Source organism: Rissa tridactyla, chromosome 6 (genome assembly GCF_028500815.1).
Source record: "Rissa tridactyla isolate bRisTri1 chromosome 6, bRisTri1.patW.cur.20221130, whole genome shotgun sequence".
Lineage (NCBI taxonomy): Eukaryota > Metazoa > Chordata > Aves > Charadriiformes > Laridae > Rissa > Rissa tridactyla.
Genome location: NC_071471.1, coordinates 44,288,768 through 44,311,003, shown reverse-complemented (window position 1 = coordinate 44,311,003; position 22,236 = coordinate 44,288,768). Strand labels below are relative to the sequence as shown.

The window sequence follows — 22,236 nt, the reverse complement described above, 5'->3', positions numbered from 1 at the left end:
GCAGACACGTTTCAGTTGCAATATTTTATTTTCTATATTTGTGTATTTACAGAACAAATGTATTTCATACTTTGTTTCCAATTTTTCTGCTCAATTATTCTGTATAAATATTAATATATTTTTAAATACATGACTAAGGAAATTATACTTATGTGTCAATACCAGGAAATGACACCAATGAGGTAACAGTTCAGAAGAAAGGGTTAAAAGCAGCTGTACATAGATAATTTTACAGACGATTTTCTAAAGTTTTGAAAATGGCGATAACCCCCCCCCTTTGGTACACTGCTGCTAACCCTTCAGTGACCACCCGAGCTGTTTAAATGTTTTGCCCAGTAAGTGAAAGGGAAGCACGCACTGTTGACCACATTGAACTTGGAGTTCCACTCTGGAGTAGATCAAAAAGCTGGAGTGGTTTCAATATCAAAACTGAGACGTTCTGAGAGCTGCAACCTCAATACGCGCCTGTGCCATCAGGTGCCCCCCGGCTGCTGAAAAGGACTATCCTCTTGCTGCAGGTGTCTGGTGGGTTTTGTTTTCCTTTAGAGCATCCCTTTTAGAAACAACAACAACAAAATGCTGCTTATTGTTAGTTATCGGATAGCATCAGCGTCGGAAAACATCTCGTCCTGACCCCTGGTCCTTCGCTGGAAATCCTCTCTGAAGGTGTCTCCACTTCCCTCATGCACCCGCACCCCCTCGGCGCCCCTTCCACACAGGTCTTTTTTGACAGAGAGCAGCAGCCTATGGGATTGCAACCACAGGATGGGTTCAAGCGCTCGCCCTCCCCTTCTTTTTTCTTTTTCTTTCTTTTCTTCCTTTCCTAGGCTCCGCTTGCCGTAGCATACACCCTCCCGAGGGGTTTGCCTGGATCATTTATTTATCTTGTGCGCATTAAGAAACCACCATTAGGCTTTGGTGGGAGGCGCCTTACTTTCTGCGCGCTAGCCTGCCTCCCCTGCGCTGCGCTAGGAATACACAATTGAACAGAAGCTGCAAGCTTGGCAGGAGCTGCCTTCTGCGTGCTTATTTAATTGCCGGATCCGTATTTTTTTGCCGACTGGGTCATTGCCGCCCCCCCCCCCCCCAGGGTTTCATCTTAATTTTTTGTGTGTGGATTTTGATTTTTTTTTTTTTTTTTTTTTTACGGGAACCCTCTCCGGAGTTTCGATGCCGGGCCGGACTTAGCGCGGGCGCGGAGGAGCTGCGCGGAGCCGTGCCTCCTGCCGCCGGGCCCCGCCCGCGGATCGGCCTCCCTGGCCCGGCGCCGGCCGCGGGTTGGCCGCGGGGCCGCGGAGTGGCGGGTGCGCCGCGCCGCGCCGCCGCCTCCCCGCGGAGCAGCCGGGGGATGCTGCTGCGCCGCGGCCGGGCATAGGCAGGAACCGAGCGGGCGGGGGAGGGAGCGGAGGAAAGGAAGGAAGGAAAGAAAAGACGGAAAGAAAAGATCTCCCAGCCCCGAGGGGAGAGGAAAAAGAGGAGAGGCGAGAAGGAGCGTGAATGTGAAGGAATGTGCCTGCCCGCCGCCGGAGCCGCACGCTTGGGATAAAAAAAAAATAGATCGAGGAGGCTGATTCTTGCGACTTATTACCCGGAAAAAAAAGAAAAAAGAAAAAAAAGAAAAGAAAAACCTGAGAGCGGAGGGAGAAGAAGGAGAACGAAGAGGCTGAAGCGGGCAGCGCAAGAGGAGGGCGCCCGGCGGATGGCGCGGCCGTCCCGCTGACTCCGCGGCCGCGGGAGGCTGCGCGGGGCGGCGCGGTGCAGGGCATGCCGTGCCGGCGGCGTGACTGAGCGGGGCGCTCCCGCCGCCTGCTCCGCCGCGCCGCGCTCCCCTCCGCCCTGCTCCGCTCTCCTCCGCCCCCCTCCGCCGCATGCCGCCGGCAGCCGCGGCGCGCTGATGCCCCGGGGCCGCGGCGGCACTGCGGACGGCCCCTAGGATGAGCGAGGGGGCTGCCAGCGCCGCGGCGCCCGGGGCGGCGGAGGCGGCGGGGGGCCCGGGCGGGGATGGGGCCGGGGGGCCGCCGCGGGAGCTGCGCTGCAGCGACTGCATCGTCTGGAACCGGCAGCAGACGTGGCTGTGCGTGGTGCCCCTCTTCATCGGCTTCATCGGCCTGGGGCTCAGCCTCATGCTGCTCAAGTGGATCGTGGTGGGCTCCGTTAAGGAGTACGTCCCCACCGAGCTGATGGACGCCAAGGGCGTGGGGCAGGACCCCTTCTTCCTCTCCAAGCCCACCGCCCCCCCCCGCGGCGCGGAGACCACCGCCGCCGCCACGCCGCGGCCGCCCAGCCGCGTCAGCCCCCGCCTCACCACCATGAGCCGGGCGCCCCCGCGCCCCCCCGGCACCCGCGGACCGGTGCGGGGCGGCCCGCGGCCCACCGCGGCGCGGCACCCCGCCGCGCCCCACACGGCGCCGCCCGCCAGCGGCCCCCCCGGCACCGCCGGCCGCGGCGCCCGGCCGCCGCCCGCCGCCCCCAGCACCCCGCCGCTGCCCGCCTGGCCCACTGCGGCACACGCTACCTCCTCCTACAAGATCTACGTCCACGACTCGGCGCCGTCCTGGACCTTGTCTCCCTTCCAGGAGTCTACCACCACCACGCCGGAGGCCAGCACGACCCCCAAAATCCGTAAGTGCCGCCCCGCGCTCTCGGGGCGCCCGCTTGCTCGCGTCTCCCCGCCCGAACCCGGTGCCAGCCCAGCGGAGCGCCGGCGGGGCCGGGGCGATGCCTCGGTCGGGGTTTCCCGTGCAGCTGCTGCCCTGCGGGAGGCCGGAGAGCTCCGAAGTTTGCGCTTCTTTTTTCCCTCCCCCGCTTGCGCCCCCCTCCTCCCCCGGCAAGTTCCCCGCTTGTGTGATGGATGGTGTGGCAGGAGCAGCCATTTGAGGTGACTAGGTTTCGCTGTGGTTTTTAGGAAGGATGCAGACCTCTCCTTTCCCTTTCCAGGCTGGTCTGCGGAAGGTATTTAGGAGATGCCGGGAGGTGTCTGAGCGAGAGGGACAATTGATGACCCCTAGGTAGCGGTGGTTCACAGAAAGGGGCAGTGGGGCGAGTGGTCCTCGGGAGGTGCGGTGTGGGTTGTGCCCGCGCCTCTCTGCCGGTGAGAGAGTTTGGCTTTCCACAGTCGTATCCCTTGAAATAGTGTTCTCTGGAAGGATGCTCCCTCCGTCCCAGTGCCCGGCTCCTGCGAGATCTGCCGCCAGCTCCACCAGAAAGGAGCTCAGGGCGCCCCGCGAATGTGCAGACGCAGCCAAACGCTTTCCCGGCTCCTGTGTGTAGCCACAGCACCGTCTTGCCGTAACTGACTATTTTTTTTTAAGCGGAGGAGGGGGCTAGTTCCCCGATTGATGCTCGGTGGCTGGTTCTTCCCACCCTCCCAGGCACAAACCTTAAGGATCCGGGCTAAATCTGAAAATTCATTTGGTTTGGGTGCATCAACTTTCAAGCTTCTTGTAAAGGTTATCTAGGACAAATGCAATCCGTGCCAAAGAGAACTTCTGTGCGGTGCTATTTAGTGAAATGCTCAATTATACTGTATTATAGTCATCTTCTGCGTTTTCTTGGATGCAGCATAGGAAATGAGAAGCCGTGTGTCCTCCATTAACTCTTAGCTGCTTCTGCTAGGAATTCAGTTGAATGCTACCACCTGAATTGCTTTTACAGCCCAGGGCTCCCCTTTTGCATTATAATGTTGGCTATTCTGCTAGAGGATTTTGTTAGCAAGTCGTTTGAACTTTATTTTGTCCATTAAATCTATTTACTGATGAGCCCCGTGGCAGAGAGTATATGCAAAGTGAACTGATCTTGTGAATTGACAAAACTGGGAGAACAGCAGCAAATTGGACGTGTATGTGTGGGTGGGTGGGTGTGCAGGTGGTGGATGGCAAGGAATGATTACAAATAAAACTATCACTAAATCAGAAGAGCAAACAAGGCAGTCACTCGCTTTCCCAGTGTCTGCTACAGTAATTGAGAGAGACCTGTCCCTTACAGGTGTGTCTGAGCCTGCGTGCTCTGTAGGTACAACCTAAGGAAGTCAGATGTTACCAGAAGGAAAATCTGTCGTGGAGCTGAACCCTACCCATTGCACTTAGGTGTAGGGAGCTGTATAGGGCACTTTTAAAAAACAAAACAGCAAAGGGAGCCTGATTTTCAACCTGTGTCTCTGTTTTCAAGCCTTGTGTGAACCAGGTATGTGACATGGTGTTTCAAACTGCCATGACCTGCGTGTGTCTGAAATGCTGCCTGGCCTTGCCAGGTGGGGTCTGTTGGGGTCACAACGCTCCCTTGCAATCTCTTCCTTTTTCCCCTTTCTGTCTTTTTTGGGTACGTAAGAGAAATCCACAGCAATTTCCGTCCCTCTGTGCTGTCTCCTCACAAGGTATAGAAGGCAATAATATCCTGATTAATAAATAATGTTCAGCTGGCAGGACTCTCCTCCACGCAAGATACACAAAGGAAGAAGAAACCCCACAATCTTGAAATGTTCCTGTCAGTTGCAGAGTCTCGTAACTGTTATTTGTTTTAGGGAGACTGCTAATACCTTTTACAGCAGGGTGTTTCCCCTCATTAAATACAGCTTGGTTATAGGATGAAATGCAAGAAGTGCAAATCCAGCAGAAATTGACCCTGTTTGGGCACATTGATAGCAGAGATTATCATTAATAGGAGATTAAATAGATTACATAAAAAAGGATTTGAATTTGTAGGGCATGTGGAAATTTTTTTTTAAAGCCTACAGCTGTACTTTCCTGATACATATAAGCGTCTCTGAGGATACATGTAACATTCTCTGAGGCTGCAGTATTCACTGGAGGGGAGAGGGAGAAGAAATGCAATCTTTCTGTCATGAACTGCTGCCATGGTGTGACCCCACAGCAAGTGTCCGCATCTGCCATTAACAGCTCTTAGGAAGAAAGGTTTTTTTAAAAAAAAAAAAAACAAAACAAAACAAAAAAACCCCAAAAAACAAATTCATCCTCATTTCCCAGGTTGAGCTGCATGTTCCTTCTGTGCCCGTTGCTCCAGCTGCTATTGAAATGAAAGTCATGGATCCCGTTATACTGTGTGAATACAAATCTGACGTGACAAATCTGATGGCCCAGCTTTCAAAATAGTGCTCACCCTTGTGTGATCCTCTGGCTTGGCAAGACCCATATGTGGGCAGGAGTCATAGGTTATTTAGCATTTCACAGCTTTTAAGAGAAGCAGCAGCTGTCTTTATTTATACTGGTACATGTTGCAGTTTATTTAATTGTTTTAAGACGTTAAAATGGGCTCAAAATATGACTTAGGTAAGTGGAAGGCAAATCGGGAGTTATTTCTCCAGAAAGCCGGATGGTTGCCCATCTGAAATAAATGTTGGTAAAGCCTTTTCTCTGTGTGTGTATTCATCTGAGGAGATGTTGTGAAATCTCTCACTTTTTTGTGGGTGTGCATAATGACAATAATTCTTGGTTGTGTTTCACTCAAAGTCAAGCTATCTGTTAGCTGTTTTGAAAGTTCTTGATGAAGATCCTTCAGGTTCTGACTAAGCAAAAGCCACTTACTCATCAAATCTCTTTCTGTGTCTTGTGCCTGCATGTTTTTCTCATGATGATGACGGACTGTGGCTTTTCAGCATGAGCCTCTTTATCCAGTGCTCAACAGAAAAATCAATCATTGATTTACAAGGATAGTCCAGCCTGTAGATCAGAAAAATCAACCAACTGACTGGAACACACCAGTGAGGTTTTATTTTTATCAAGCCATTGGTTTCATTTCTAAAGAGTCATGCCCTGATTTTTCCAATATGCATTTTTCATGGTATTCTGGGTTCTTCAGTAATGTTATTATCTTTAAATTGAGATACTGTACTTATAAGAATTCCTGTGTGAATTCAGCTATGAAATAGCACTGTGGTTTCTTGTGTGTTCATATGACCAAAGGCTAATGCAGAGAACTGAGGTCAGGCAGGCGGGGCTCAACTAATGCATAGTAACCAAGGAAAGAGATGTTACGGAACTCTTAATCAATATATCTTGTGAAGTCCAATTGTGACCTTTCTTTATGACTCCAGACTGTAGCCTGAGTATACTTTGATTTCCTGCTAAAGATTTTCTGCTCCAGTCGTTTGTCCTAGTCATATCTCTGTCTGTTTGTTATGCACGGCATGGGTTCAAGTAACAAGCATCTGGCAGCTGAACTGTTACCAACACTGACATTTTGGTAAAAGCTGTTTGTTTTATTTTGCACTGACTCAAATATCTTTTTCACATTAAGGATGACACTTAGATGGAATTGCGGGGTTTTCACCAACTGGAGGGTGTTGTGGGAGGTGCCAAACCGTAGTAAAACCAGACCTACTCTTCCCAGAGCTCTAAAACATTCCGCCAACAAATGACATGTATCTGTGAACACTTTGCATTATGATCATGAGCTGTCATTGAAATCGAGGGGAGGACACATGACTGCAAAGCACGTGCCCTTAGCATTGACTAAGATTAATATGCCAGTTAGTTATCAATTTGTAATGCATCAAAAGCTGTTGAATTGGAAAAAGAATGCTGAAGGGAACTACTGGGAGTTCTAAAAGCATTTGCTTCTTCCTCATTCCCACTTACTTTCTATTCACATACCATGAGTCAATGTACCACAAACATGATTAGATTTGTGTTTCCCATCTTGAATACTTGTCAACAGGAAGGCTACTGACGAGATAAAAATAATAAATACAGAATTGCAGTCACACCACTAAAGTGGAAGTTATTGTAATTTTATTTTATTTTTCAGATTTTACAGCTATAACTTGCTTCATCTGTTTCAATTAAATTGAATGACACTGGACTTAATTCTGTTTTCCATTTATAATTCCCTTTATAGTTAGGAACTAGCGCAGTTATTACTGAGTTTATAAGGAAGTGGAACGTTTAAATAAGTCCCAGTCACAGATATGTACATCGATTCTATTCAGGTATATTTCCTCAGTTCCTTTTATTGAAGTACTTGTTGGAATCCCATGACCTAGGAGAGCTTTCACAGCACTGGTACGATGAAAGGAAGGGATAATGCTGAAATTACTCCATGCTGCCTTTTAACCCTGAAGAAAATTCTTTTGGGGGCTGTAAGGATTCTCATTACATTGATTTAACCTGTGATCACTGGTAAAAGCAAAGCCTTGCATTTTATTTGGCATATTTTTTTTAGCATCTATACAAGGACATTATGTGATATATTATATGTTGACAACAGAATACCATTATTAAATTAAAGTATTGATTCATTGCAAATTATTATGCTAAAGTAATGTCAGTGGTTTGTCTAAACCCACAGAAAATGGAAATTAAAAATTAAAGCAAAAGACCTGTCTCTATCTACAGTATTGTGTCTGGTGTTGCAGTACATTTATCACCTGACTCATTGCTTTGAAACCTCCTGCAAAGCCCAGTAAATACATGGATTGGTATGGATTTGGCTTTGACTTTATCTTTAAATTCTCTAGCTCATATGGCTTTCAGGAAGTACCTAAAGCATACTAGTGTTTGGTTTTGCTGATTTCTCCCATGACTTGTTTGGAAACAAACTGCACAAGGAAAGGTGCCTAGTAAAATGGTTTAGGACTACCTAGTCAGACATACAAATAAATATATAAACCCCAGAGACCTTTGGATGCCTCTGAGCCCGGTGGTTTCTTTTTGAGGTTCGTTGTGGTTTGAGCAAGTTTGCCATCTTAACTGTGCACTTGCGCAGTACCTGTTTTTGAGGAGGATCAGGACCTCCAAACCTGTAGTAAGTTCAGGACCAGTCTTCGCTAATCAAGGCAGCTGCTTCGGTTGTGGTGCTTGTCCTTGCAGCGTAGTTGAGAAAAGAAGCCTGGAGGTTTCCTTGTAGCTAACTGGACTGAAAGCCAAGTTAAAGCGCATCTTTTTTAATTTGAAAGTCTCTTTCAGGTACTGCTGTGCCAAATGGATTTGTTGTCACTGTTGCTATTAAGCATAGGTACAGGTTTCTTTTGCATTACAAGAGCAGGTGAAACATAATTAGGAAAAACAACAAGATGCTTTGCGTTATGGAGATTATTTCTTACGCTAAGGGACTTAGTTCTTGGATCAATACGGTGAGGGTTAGAAGTGCCGGTTAATAAGGTGGCTGCGCGCCAGATCAAAACTGGGGCTGTGTTTTCTCATTGCTCAAAACTAAATTTCCAAGGCATACAGCTCTTAAACCTACTTTCATACATTTACCTTCCCCTTCCTAGCTAATCTCAAGCCACTCCACTGAGTAAAGTACATCTTCAGTGGAGGAGAGTAGCTCCCTCCCCGCCTGCCAGGCGGGGACACGTCTGACCAGGACAAGACAGAGGATCAACGTTCAAATGGCTTCTGGGTAACACACAGAGAAGGTAAATGGTAAATGCACATTGGTGCACAAGGGCTTTTTGCCTGGGTTTTTACTTTTTATCACAGGTTTCTGGGGCCCCTTGGTATATGCATTCAAGAGGAGAAAAATGAATAAAGCAGCCATGAGGAAAAATAAAATAGCAACTGCATTTGTAAATTTCAGTGTCCTTACAGAAGAAATACCTGATTGGATCAACTCTTCCTGGTGAAATTTGGTGATGGGTAAAAATACATGTATTAACTGCTTATTGCTACCTGTTTAAATGTGGTGGGTTTTTTTTCTGAAACTTTATCAATATGCTCAATATTACTCTACTAATATTAAAAATTATAGATAAAATAAGTAAAGCCTACAAAGTTCTTCCACTATTCCATCTTTTCTGTCCTCCAAGGGTAGTATTTTGCATTTCCGAAGCTGTGGTTTTTCCTGTAGCTTGTAAGTAGGAGGATTCCGTGACTTTCAGGTCTTTTTTACAACATATTACTCCTGATTCTTTTTTTTTTTTTTTTTGGTGGTGTAGTTCTGATGACTGGTGACTGTAGGAGACAAACTATTTAGCTTCAAAGATAATTTGCTTCATATCATGTTTAGCAACTGATTTTTAAGTTAAAAGTGATTTATGTTTTTTCCTCAGAGTAGTTTGATTTTTGAATTTCTGCAAGAATTAAACTTTTGGGAGAAGCTCAGGTAGAGGGAGAGAGGCTCGCTGTCCAATAAAAACATAACTGGGTTAAAGGATAAAGTGAAACTTTGGTCTGAAATACCGGAAGAAATTCCTGCTTTAGTCCCTGTAAAATAAGCCCAACAACTTGCAAAGTCTCTGCATTTTGCTTTAACATCTCCTTTTTGTTTGTTACTTTTTGGTTTTATGTCTTTTCTTTCCCTTGTATTTTACACTTACGGGGAAGATGCACATTAGCAATACATATATATTGTTGTTGTGGTAGGTGGTCTGTCAAAAAATGAATTAATATTTTAATCTGTATGAAAAGATCTGTCACTGATGCATTTTGTAACTTTTTTAGCAAAGAATTGAGGAAAAAATATCCTGATAGTATTCCATGTAGAGTTATGCTGAATTAAGTAGTTTAGAGTCTTTGGTTTTTATAATAAGATCGCTATATGGGCCAATTTTGCAAACATACAGGCCCAGTTTAGGGTGTGCAAGTGATGCCTTTTCTCTTTTGTAGAGTTATGCATCTGCAGAATCAGGGTCAATTTACGTTGAGCATGTATGTGATTAAATCTGTTGCTGTGTCTTAGATTGCAGTGTGAATGCTTACAAAACGTGCCTGTGTAAATAAATGTACATAAGCTTTAAAGTGCTGCTCTTTAAAAGTTGTCAGCATTATTTAAATATGCATATTAGAACTGAGTTTCCATTAGCGCATTTTCTTTTTTGTCTGTGTTTAGCGTATACCATTATCCTGTTTATTCTTTGCCTGAAATATGTTCTGTAGTAAAATCTTTGTGTTCTGGGGGACTGTAGTTGCTTAGCTGTAGAGCGTCACAAGTCACGTGGGTGATGAGTCTTTTTGCACATAACTTTTAAATGATTTCCTTACTTGACTTTTAATTTATTATTACTATTAGTTTGGAAAATAATACTTCTGGTTTTGTATGTTTTTTCTCTGTATTACTTCCTCAGCTAGATATAGGTCAACACTAACTTTTACCTAAAGCTTATAGATAGCAAATGTTTTCTAAAACATTAGAGATGGCAAGTTGTATTTTAAGATCTAATTATTTTCTGAATCCAGAATTCTGAAGTTATCTCCACATTGTTCATTTCTCAGCATCATTACTGTTAAAGTTCAAGATTCTAGTTCAGTACTGAGCCTTGATTGCTGGTTGTTACCAGATAGAGGGGCTATAGCACTGTGTAACAGCAAACCATTAAATTAGTATTAATAGCAAATAGCCTCTTTTCCAGATCTGATTATTCCTACTGATGTCAGAACTTGTAAAGCAAGCATTTGAGATAAGATGGGGCTATTCTCTTGGAAGGGCTTTGGTGGTCTGTTTTTGCTGCAATGACAAGGGGTTTTTTTCTATCGTGGTTGGCGAGGAAGGTAGAAAACATATGATCTAGCCTGCAGTTGCTGTGCTGCTTCTAAATGTAATCAGGATTTTAACAAAAACAAAAATGTTGTATCAAAAACTGTTGCTAACCTGCAAAATTGTGCTGCATTGTGCAATGCTGATGTTTACTTATGTCTCCCAGTTTAATGCATAATAAAAAAGCGTTTCCAATACTGTGCTCAGAGTGGCTGAGAGTTGTAGGTAGCTAACCTTCTCAGTTACTGAGTAATACTGTTGCATATTAAAAGAAGATGTAGGCAGCTTTTATTTCCTCTCCCTCCAGTGAAGTGATACAGTACAAGTGGTCAGAAGTTTATCAGTAAAATAATACTAAGTTATCCCCAAAGTTTTGACTTGGGATTGATTGTGTAATACTTGCTAAAAACAAACTATTAATTTTCTTCCAAAGGGGTGTGCTTTGTTAGTGTTTCTTCAAGAGTAGTGTTGTGTGGAGAGGAAATTAATTTTCTTGTTCAATCTGTCAGTGAATTTACAAAAGAGAAGCAGGGTTTTAGTTTGAAACCTAGAGATAAGCTGCACTGAAATGGTATGGTGATTCTCCTGCCATTTAATGGCATCAAATATGAAGACTTTGCACTGCCAGTGTTCAGTGGGCAGTGGGTTCAGGAACTTAACTGAGGGGATTATTCTGATGAATGTCAGTGCTCCTGATTTAGAAGGGTAGAGGTACTTTTATAATTATTTCATAAGTAGCTAAACCACATTAGCCTTTAGCCTGAAATCTGGCCCAGCTACATCAGGGTCATAGCATTAAAGTTCAGTCCTCTCAATTTTGTTTTTTTTTAATAACTAAAAATGCCATGCATAAATACGTACAGCAACACTTTTTTCCTTAAGCAGTTTGTTTGTTTTTTTCTTAGATTTCTATCTTTATTTTATGACTTATGTTAGTAGTGCATACCATACATTTCACAGGGCCAGCTGCTTATTTATAAGGCTGTATCTGAGTGTAATAAAGTTGATTGTAATTAGTTTCCATCAATCAAAAATGTTAGTCATGAAAAACCAGGTTGCAAACTAAAACAATTTATCAATTGTAGTATCTATCAGGTGAAAATACTCATTGAATGCTGTTGCTGAGTTTATAACATACACGCTTTTAAATTCCCTGGTTATCTCAAAGCACTGTAGAAATGATGCAGTCTGCTACTAAACTTAGACTATGTACTTCTGCAGCAGGTTTTCATAGTGCACGTAGGCTCTTTTCCTACCAAAACTGCTCTGTTAGGAGGGTGAACCTTTGCCTCAACTAATTACCTTCTGAGCTGTGAAGATGATGACCTTGATGCTCATAATGGTAATAAACCCAACTTTTTATAGTTGTTTTTATTGGATACTTTTAGAGTCATAGGATTTACAGTCTGAAGGCTCATTTGTACTGGGGAAGGTGAACATTTGCCACTTGGTGACTGCTGTCACCTTGCTTTAGAGAAGATGAGTGGTGGATGGGCAGTGGAGATGACGGGGTGAGCCGTACCCGTCCTGCGCTTCTGCGCAAGAAGCTCTTCAGCACAGTTGGGCCTGATCTGGGAAGACACAGGCGTTACCTTGGCTCTGTCAGCATTAACTGTCCTGCCTTGTTCTCTACAAAAGCACAGAGGGAAAGAAGCATTTCTAATACCTTTTCATATCTGGAGCACATTCATTACAGAGGCTTACTTAGTCCTAAATGAAAAGCAAGAATAGTAACTTAATATTTTAAATTGGTTTTAGAAATATCTGCCTGCAATAGGGAATTCTTACGGGTTTTAGTTCTTAGATGGCTGGATTTAATCTGAATATAAGAAGCTGAAATGTTAGTGTGTGATATGTTTAAAAGGGGAAGAAAGAAGAGTCTGGTATTGTAATTGTTATTTTATAGAAGATTGAAGAGATCACTTGCATCTACTGGATTTCAGTAATTGGGTACACTACAAGGCTTGATGACACCTTGTGTTTACATATATTTGAAAAGCTATTCTCTATTACCTTGTCAGATGTAGGGGATTTGTAGCCAGCCACAGCGTCACTGCTGTAAGGTGCATCTATAAATGTGAACGTACGCGGTTGAAGGAGCTACTGAGTAACGGCTCCTCATTCCCAGTTTGTTTATATAGTGCTTATTTTGGAAACGTGAACAGGTATTTATTAAAGTTTGATAATAATTAAAATACATTTGTCCCTGATTTTAACAATGATCCTGGCTGGCGAGTGATGTACCTGTAGAAAACTAAGTGTATTGGACAGGCCTAAGCTAAAAGTCCTTGATGTAAAGAGATCCATCAGATCCATCAGTGGGTAGAGTGAGGATGAGGTATGCTAGGTGATAAAAAGATTAATAATTCTCGTGAGATGTTTTAATTCCATATTGCAAGAATTTTGTCAGTTTAAAGGCAGTGTGGGTTTATTAGGGAGCTTATTTTTTAAAATGCTTTTAAGAAGATACTGTAAGATTATATCTCATTAATGAAATACATTACATTTGAATTATTTAATTAGAGATTATTTTTCAACCATCCCTTAACATTCTAACACTCTCTTAATATTTTTTTTTTCAGGTTTGTAATCCTGTTTACTAATGCAATCAATATATGGCAACATAGGCTCTTAGATTTTTTCCTTAACAAATACTACTTAAAAATAAACTTACTATACTTTGTGTAATGAAATAGAATTAGAATCTTAGGAACTCATCTCATACGCAACTGAGTATTCAGTGGGAGCTATAGGCTGCTCTGCAGTTCTCTAAGAATCACAGCAAGAAGCAGAACAGACCACAGACAGGCATTAGACTGAATGTTTTACATGAGAACTAATAATTAAAGCTTGTTAAAGAATTTAGAACACAATGAAGCTCTTCTAATTATCACCAGATTTTGGTCCAACTCTGCACAGGCAAAGAGTTAATTAAAAGCTTATAAGTTCAGTTCATCTCTGCTTAAATGAAGGTTGGGATAATCAAAACATGTAAATAAAGGAAATAGCAGGATATTAGATTAAATATATGCGATCTGCAATTTTATTATAGTTACGGAAAATAAGTTCATGTAAAAAAACCCAACAAACGCCAACCCCCAAATGTAGTATCAGAGATTCAACATTATTTCATGTCTTTGTTAGGTACTTTGTATAATGACTTCCTACATTACAGAACAAAAGAACTTTTCCCACTAGGTATCGAACAAGCATACCCCATAGTGCATAGGTGGAGGTGCTTTGTATGACGACAGTGCTCAGGCTTGAATAAACTTCCACGCTGCACTATCATCTTTGGAGCTCTGCCCTTTGTTGTTGCAACTGAATGAAATTACTGTGACTTTCCACTTCCACCAGAAAAAGGGTGACTTTGACAGTGTAGAGCCTTTATAATAGACAGCTGCTACAAAATGACTTCATTTTCACAATTTCAGCTTGCTTATTAGTCTGAAATTTATCCCCAAAAGTTACCCAAACCTCAGTGAAAGTAACAGACCATATATTGTTGGTTACTGGAAGTTAGGAGACCAAGAGTGGTCACTTCTTTTCCTTAAGCTCGGGTTTTCTTATTTGTGAAATAAAGACGTGGCGAAGAGGTACAGATGAGAAGTGAGAGGTGTGTTAGAATGAATGTTCAAAAAATAATAAGGAAATACATTTACCAAGTTTTATTTTAAATTTCAGAAAGTACCTGACATCTGGATTTTGCCATTGGTTGTGTGTGTGATCGTTTTCAACAATTTTCTGACAGTGAAATGTGTTAGACTTTAGTATTAAGGAGGAAGGGATGGAAGCTTTTATTGTCTTAGGCGATTTAAAAGCATATCTCCAAATATAGCCGAGTTATGTCCCTGAATAATGGGTGTATCTGACAGGAGGCAGAGCTGTATGTGAGACACCCTAACAAGCCGGTTACTCTAGTTCATAATTCTTTATTTTTGTCCTGCAGTGAGTTGAATCAGGTTTGAATTTGAGACACTCATTAGGCCAAAAACTGCCATTATGACAACCCAATTTAAATCTTTTTAGCTTAACTTTATAGTCATTCGTCACCGGGAATTTTTGTAACTACTATGTTTTATATTGCTGTCTTGTTATATTTTAGAACCAAAGTGTTATTGTTGCCATATCTCACATCAAAAGGAAGAAACGCTTTCAGTATGGTGTAGTCTTCTATAGATAGAGTCAGAATGCTCTCTGAGTAGGTGGGATCCTTTGCCAAATCTAAACCCAATGAGATAAGTGAGAATAAGTGGGCTCTAGCTAACGTTTAAAATAAACAGTTACAAAGGAGTGACTTGCTTAGCCTAGTCTGTTGTTCTGCATTTGCTCATAGTTGACTTTTATTAAGTGTAGCTATGCTGATCTCTAAGAAGAAAAAAAAAAATCTGTTCTAACAATAATAATGTATTTATTGGAGAAGATCTCAGATGGAGAATGAGACAAGGTTTGTAGGAGATGTATTCTAGTATATCAAGTAATACAATTGGGGAAAAATTGGCAAATGCTTTTTCTGTGTCTCTTTGGTGAGGTGATGTAACTGATTTCCCTTTGACTTTTCATCCTTCTTCAAATAGTAGGATTTTAATGTCAACAAAGTTTTAGATTTTTTTTTTTTTAAATTAACTAATGAACTGAAAATGTTTTTCATGAGTTGAACTGATATGCTTAGCTTTGTAGTGTAAATAGGTAAGTGTAAAGCTTGCTAAGTGTTGTCCTATTTGCTTATTTATGCTGCTGTTAGGTTTGGGGTTTAAAAACAATGTCTGTAACAGAAACTTACTGAAGGTGGGTAATAAGCTGTTTATCATCTTATAATTGTCATATACTCAGATTTAGTAGTTTGGGAAAGTTTTAGTATCATTACTGAAGATTAATATTGTGTTAACACACAGATATATGACCCCAACACAGACATTCACATTGAAGGCTCACCCATTATCAATTTCAAAGCCTATAGGAAATGGTTTATACCAGTGCTTGGAAATATGCACCTGTAATAGCCTTTTTAATGCCTTCAGGACATTTAATTGCCAGTCAATGGCATAATCTGCTGTTTGGAATGGAGAGCTGGAAGTATTTGGGTTGCAAACAGGATAATGAAAAGGACTGAAAACAAGGAGGAGTAGTAAGTTAATGGATCTGTACTATTAACAACCAGCTTGGGCTCGGCATCCTGTTTACGACTGGAGGATATGGTGTGCACTGCCTAAGGTGGGATGCCTTTTCCCAGGCAATCGTGGGGCTGACTGCAGGTAGCAGTCTGTCTGGGGACTGATCCTGTCCCTGCTGTAGTAGTACTAAAGCTGTGTTAATGTTAATAGTAGTGTATTAAGCCCATGGGTCTTCATTTATTACTACTGGAGTCAGGCTCTACACGTGGCCTCATACAGGACACATTCAAACTCTCTCAATCTGGCACAGTCGTGCCCCACTGGAATACCCATTTTACCGAGCGGTGGGCTAGTATCTGTGTAGAAAGTTTTTGACAGGGTTTTTGTATTCTGCATGAGTTTCAGTGGTTCTGTCAATCTTGATTTGTAACACTCATATCATAATCTCATTACATGAACATCAAAGCTCTAAAAAAGTTTGTGGCTTCAGATGGTTTTGCTTTAAAAATAACATAAAAGTTAACTCTTTCCAAGTGGTATGCCCTCTTCCTTTCCACATATTTCAGTTGTGATCATGTGGCAGGGTGCTCAGTTGGTAGTCAGATAAGCATTAGGAGAAACAAAATTATTTTTGTGGAGATCTCAGTTTGAAGGGATTGTCTTGCCTTGGAATTTTCTTGGGGATCCAAAAGTGCAGCTTTGTTAATGACGTTTGTCATTTGTAAAGAAAGCTGCACTGTAAACTTCAGGTCTTAAAAGGAAAGTGTATGTAAAAAAACAAAAAATTAAGCTTGCAAGATAAGTTGTTGAAGTAAGGTAATGTTTACCCATTTTATAAGTTAAGACAGCATTTATAATCTAAACAACCAGTGCATTAAACCTGGAGAACTGAAGATCAGGGCAGGGGAGTTGGAACTAGATGATCTTTAAGGTCCCTTCCAACCCAAACCATTCTGTGTAATTCTGTGTGACTGTTTTGACCCAGTATGTACTCCAGTATGAAACAAATGGCTAATGTAGGTAGACTCCTGGTATCCCAAACAATCCTGCTTGTGTCTAGTATTTTTTTGGTGACCTTCATGTACGAGGCGTGGGTGGTAGAATTTCCCTTTAGGAGTCTCCATTTGAGAAAAGTGTCTGTTCTTCAGAAAGCGAAGTCACACAGTTTTGCAGCTTCAAACAGTTCTACCAAAACTGAACTTCTAGAGGTTTCAAGGTCATTGCTTAATAAGGATTTACATTAAAAACGGTTGAAATCTCAAACTCTCTATTAAACAGTTCAGAAGAAAAAAATCCCACAGTTCTCCAAAGTCCCAGGTACTTCCTCTGTAAACCATGTGAAACTCTACCAAATGACCGACTTCTCCTAGAGACAAGCAGTTGATTGTGTAAGCGGTGCACATAGTCACTGTGAAATGCATCACAGAAAGTGTGATTTTTTTTTTTTAAGATTATTTTGTAAACACACTTAAAATAAAAAGAAATTCACACAGTATATTTGGAGTTTTTACATGAAATCAAGGTATGATCAAAGGAGCTTTTGGTACTGTGCATTTTTTTAAAAATATTGAGCTTAATCTTGCAATAGGCATGAAGTCTAATATATTCTGCTATATTTGTTTCTCAAAGCATACATTGTAATAACCATATAGAAATTTAATTGGTGGGTTCTGTAGAATCTTTTGAATAGGGCCATGTAACAGTTATTCCCAAGTGATGTATTATTTGGAGGACATGTACACAATAAACCTAACAGAAGCTGTCTTTCCTCATTTCATTGTTTTGATATATGCTATGCTACCTGTGCTTTACTGATGCAGTGAAGTTGTGAATGCTGTTTTCAGTGTTCTGTGCTGATTCTTCTATTGTTGCTGTTCAGTGAAGCTTTTCCAGAAATACCCGGAGAGAACAGGGCAGTAGAGGTGGGAGCAGAGGTCTTGTGCACAGAGGGAATGAGAAAGACAGATTTAGAAGCTTAGAAGATCAGAAAAGCCAGTGGAATTGTATGTATTGTGAAGATTTAGCATGCTTTCTCGTACACCTAATTTATTATGATAAAACTCCTGCCAGTAGGTGAATTATTGAAGAGCTAAGAAGGAAATTGCCCCAGGATGATGTGCTGTGCCCACAATCAGGTGATACAATCTGGGATCAATTCCTGTTGTGCTTTCTAGCCAGATCCTATAATATTTCTCCCAGGGATTCTCCGGGGATGGGTGGTGCTACTGAAGAGAAAGAAGTCATATGAGCTAGAGAAAGAATTCCACGTGTCGTGGGCCATTTCGGTGGATCTCTTCAGTTTCCCTAACAGAAGGATTTCCTAGACAGTTGAACCTCTTGTTTTGCCCATGCTACCTCTGCACTCTGAATTGAATGAACATTTTGTTATTGTCATCATCATCACCTGGGCACGCTACGCTCCACCTGAACCATGTTGAAAAGCTGCCATGAGTCTCAATTGAACAGAGAATCGTGCCCCAAAAGATCGTGTTCACTATAATGGTCCTCACAACATTCTTTTTTTCCTTTTAGTATTACTTCATCCAAAATGCTAGTTTTCAAAAAATACATCATGAAGGGCAGCCATGTCTTTTAAAATTCTACCTAATAAGAAAAGGATTCTAAATGCCGAGTGTCTTGTGTAATTACTACTGAAGTCCAATGATGGCATTGTGTCTTGCTTGTTTCTTGCCTTGTACTATCTGTCTCGCCTCAGTTTCCATTTCTCTGCCAATGCAGGCAACTGCAAAACATAAATTCAGGACTTGCTTCCATTTAAGCAGAACTCTTCTGTGTTCAAAACTTGCTTAATTTTGAGAATTATTCTTAAGAGTCTTTTCTAGTCTGCAAAAATCTTCTCAAAGTCTTTGGAGAGAGAAATATTTTTAATATTTTGGCCCACCTTTGTTTGTGAGAGTCAAAGGTATAGTTTCATACCTGTTTGTGATTATTCATTTGTTCTGGTTTTGGTTTTTTATTGCATTATATTTTATTTTTTGACAAATACCCTGAAATTCACAGTGAGCATTAGAAAGTCATCTTCTAGAACCTTTTCCTGATGCTTCCTATGTGTAAGAGCTTCATTTTCTCTATAAGTGGTTCCTACTGGAAATATAAAGTTTGTAGGAGATGTTTCCCCATCATATTCTGTGGTAAAGATCAATGCAGAGAAGTAACGTATTTCATCTGCAGTATCCATAATTGATGCCTGATCTTTTAGTGGAACATTTGATTCTTTCAAAGCCTTCCTGTGACCGATACACTTAAATGCCTTATTTATTGCCTTTACCTAATAGCTTTTAAAATTCTCTTGGTTTCCTGAATAATTTGCTCAGGCTAGATTTTATTTTTGAAAGGATGTATTGTCATTTAACTTGATGTCTTCCTCCATTTAACTTGTGTTCTTTCTCAGGGAGAGGAAGAATTCCGTACCTTCCTGCATTACCTTACAATGTTATTGGAAATTCTTATTTTATATTCTCAGGCTTTCCCCCGTCCATTTAATTTCCTTTCTTTTACTTTTTTTCCAGCTTCCCAAGGCTTTTGAAAAGCTTTAGCTATTACTTGTAATCACTGTTGTCTTTCTTGTCATCCCCCTTTTCTGTCATGACTGAGCTGCATCATACTCTCACCGCGTTTTGAATCAGCTTCTGTTTTTCTGTGAGAACCAAGTCAAAACTAATTGCCTGACGTCCTTTTCTTGCTGTTCCAAGAAGCAGCTGTTTAATGTGCTGAAGATTTGCTGCTAGAAATAACAAAATAATAGCCTATAGGAATACAATCATATTTTCCCCTATTTACTGTGTTCTGTGATCTTTTAAATGGCCACAGTGGGGTAGAATTTTCTGTATTTGCTTGCATCCATCAGACAGAAACTTGTCAAGTTATCCACTCTCCTCTGAGTCTTTCCTGCCCTTATTTCATGAGGGAGAGTTTGAAGACTTATTTCAGCTTTAACAACATTCAAGTTCCTGTCTGCCAGAGTTTTCACATGATCATTGCATTTAAGTAATTTTTATATTATCTTTACAAGTTGAGAGTGTATTTTCTGTTACACATGGGGATAAGGTGTTTAAGAATGACTCCCAGAAATTAATGTTTTCATATAGCAATATAGATCTATCTTCCAAATTCTAGATTGTGATTCCTCAAATTAGAGTCTTAGTATGAATATACTGCATAAACGTGGCATTTTCCTAAGCATTGTGTAGTGCTCAAGTAGATGGATTCATGCAGTCGGCCCTTCCAATAAGCAAGTCCTTGTCCTTCATGTTCCCTGCCAGTTCACAGGTGGCCGTGGATACTTCTGGGTTTTTTTTGCATCTCTCTGCCTGACATCTGAGAGCTGTAATTGGAATGACATGGTTGATTTGTTGAGTGAGCAGCAGTCAGAGCAGGCTGAGTCTGATAAAGGATCAGTTTCCTGTTGGTTTCTTCCTTCAGAAGACAAGATCCTCATTTGGAGAGAATGCCAAGGATGCTTTAATATGGTTTCCCGTGTTTTGCCGCTTCTGCGCTTCGTTTCCATTACAGTATATTGGGCTTACAGCTGTCAGATTTATCTTCTGAGGACCAAATACATCAGTGAGATAGCAGGCTAAATCATTCTATTCTATCCTCTCCTCAACATACAGGGTAGTTTCTGTCTTTATTCACCTGTAATTGCTTCTTGGTTATATATAACTTCTTTTGGATATACATACTGCTATACTTTTACTTTGGAAATTTGTGTTTGTGGGTTTGTGTCTCTAACTTCGATAGAGAAAAAGGTTTTATTTTTTTTAATGGTTATTTTGCTATTTTTTTTAATGACCTTTCTTCACTTTATATCATTGTCTGGTACTGTAAAATTCTAATAAAATATCAAATTTGGGTGTAGGGCATGTGTATTCTGAATGACAGATGTCTTCAAAAATGTTCCATCATTTTAAAAGGGTTCTATTTTCCACTTAAAAAGAAGTTGTCTGGGCTTTTTGATTCTTCTCTGCTTCCCAAGGAATAATTTAAACTTCCCAGAACATTTCTTATAATTTAGTGCCTTATTGACACTTTCCAGTTCTGCATTTAATGTTGCTGTTTTCTGGAAATTAAATATTTAAATGAATATTTTCATGCGCTGAGAAAAGAATTTTTAAGAAATACAGTGGGTTTCCTTTGTTCCTTAGACTTGGTACTAACTAAACTTTATTTTGATCAGTAAATTTGTAGTGGCTTAATTTTTCTCCTGAACAGGTAATTCAGAGAAGAATAACATCATTTTGAAAGAAAAAACCTTTTTACATTTTGTTCATGTTCCTCAACATTTAGGAGAAGATACGACAATATTGTATTTAAAAGGATAGAGTACAGAATAGTAAAAATAGAATATTTTATTGCATTTTAGGCAGCACTGTATTCTGTTTAATATGATAGTGGGATCCTTTTTTGTTTGCAGATGTATAACATGTTCCAACATGTATAAATGCATTTGTTTTTTCAGAGGTCATGTGCAGTAAAACTTTTACTGTACATCAGTGAGAGAATTCAGCTAAATTCCGTTTTCTCCTCTACTAAACCTCTTTTCTTGGTCAAGCAATTAAAACATATCATCACAAGTGATATACAACCTTAATAGTGGTTCTATAGGACCCAGCATATGCATCTGTTAAGTAAATAGTCCCTTACATGTAAGGTCACAAGTTGGAACAAGGTTAAAATGGTAGCATAGAAAGTACGGGATTAGTCGTTTAAACAACTGTCCTAATCTGTTAAAAAGTTCCGAACAGTGATTCCAATTACACCAAGCCCCAGCTATTCAACACCAGTCATTGCTGTTAAAAACAGCACCTGGACTTAGTCTCCGTTCCTTTTCTTTATTGGAAACATTGGCCTGTCTTTACTTCTTGATATGTTTTGCTAAATAGTAGACACAACTTAAATAACAACTGTATTTTCAGATTTGTAAAGGGGTTTGTGACATCATAAGCTTTAGTATATTCATTTCAAAAAATCTTTAACAATTTGCCCAAAATGGCCTCTGAAAATGCAGAATACTAGTAATATGTTTATCTAATTTAATAAATGTGGGTCTGTTACTGTTTACCTGTTGAAAAATTATTTTTGTCAACTAATTTGTATGCCCACTTGTACTATTTTGCTGTGTAGCCTTTATATTCAATTGCTTTTTTCAATGTTATTTTCAGAGTCAGTCCTATATAGGCTTGCAATTGCCATGGTATGCACTTCATATAGCAGTGTGTGGCCTCCAACTTTGCTTTGTGTCTTCTCTAACCTCATTGATTCACTTGAGTTACACCACTGCAATCTTTTTACCAAAATATTTGTTATTTTTCTACTGTGAAGGGTGTGTGTGGTGGTGGGTTTTTTGTTTGTTTGTTTTTTATCTATTTGTCCCTTTCTGTTTTGGAGACCAATATTCGTGGATTCATGGAATCACAAAAACAGAACCTACTAACTAGTCCCTTGCCTTGTCTTCTCACACTTTCCTCTTCAGGGCAGCATCAGGTATAATCTGAGGATTTGTAACACTCTTGTCCAGTCTTTGAGCTTCCACAAAGACAGTTTTATTCTAGTGTTTTGCAATCCTTACCTTTGGAAAGTCTTTCTAATGTCCAAGTTTGTACTTTCTGAGGTGCATAGGTAGAATAGATCATCCTTTCTTTCTTTTTTTTTAGTTGTCTTGCTGTTTTTGCGG

The 22,236-nt window shown here is 40.8% G+C and overlaps 1 protein-coding gene across 1 annotated transcript in view; it reads left to right on the top strand.

Annotated features, from left to right (window-relative positions):
- The first annotated feature begins 1,934 nt into the window (after positions 1–1,934).
- NRG3 (neuregulin 3) overlaps positions 1,935–22,236 on the top strand; it is a 409,872-nt gene continuing 389,570 nt past the window's right edge. The window contains exon 1 of the mRNA XM_054206415.1: positions 1,935–2,622. Within this exon, the coding sequence (XP_054062390.1) occupies positions 1,935–2,622 (688 nt within the window). The remainder of the gene's footprint in view (positions 2,623–22,236) is intronic.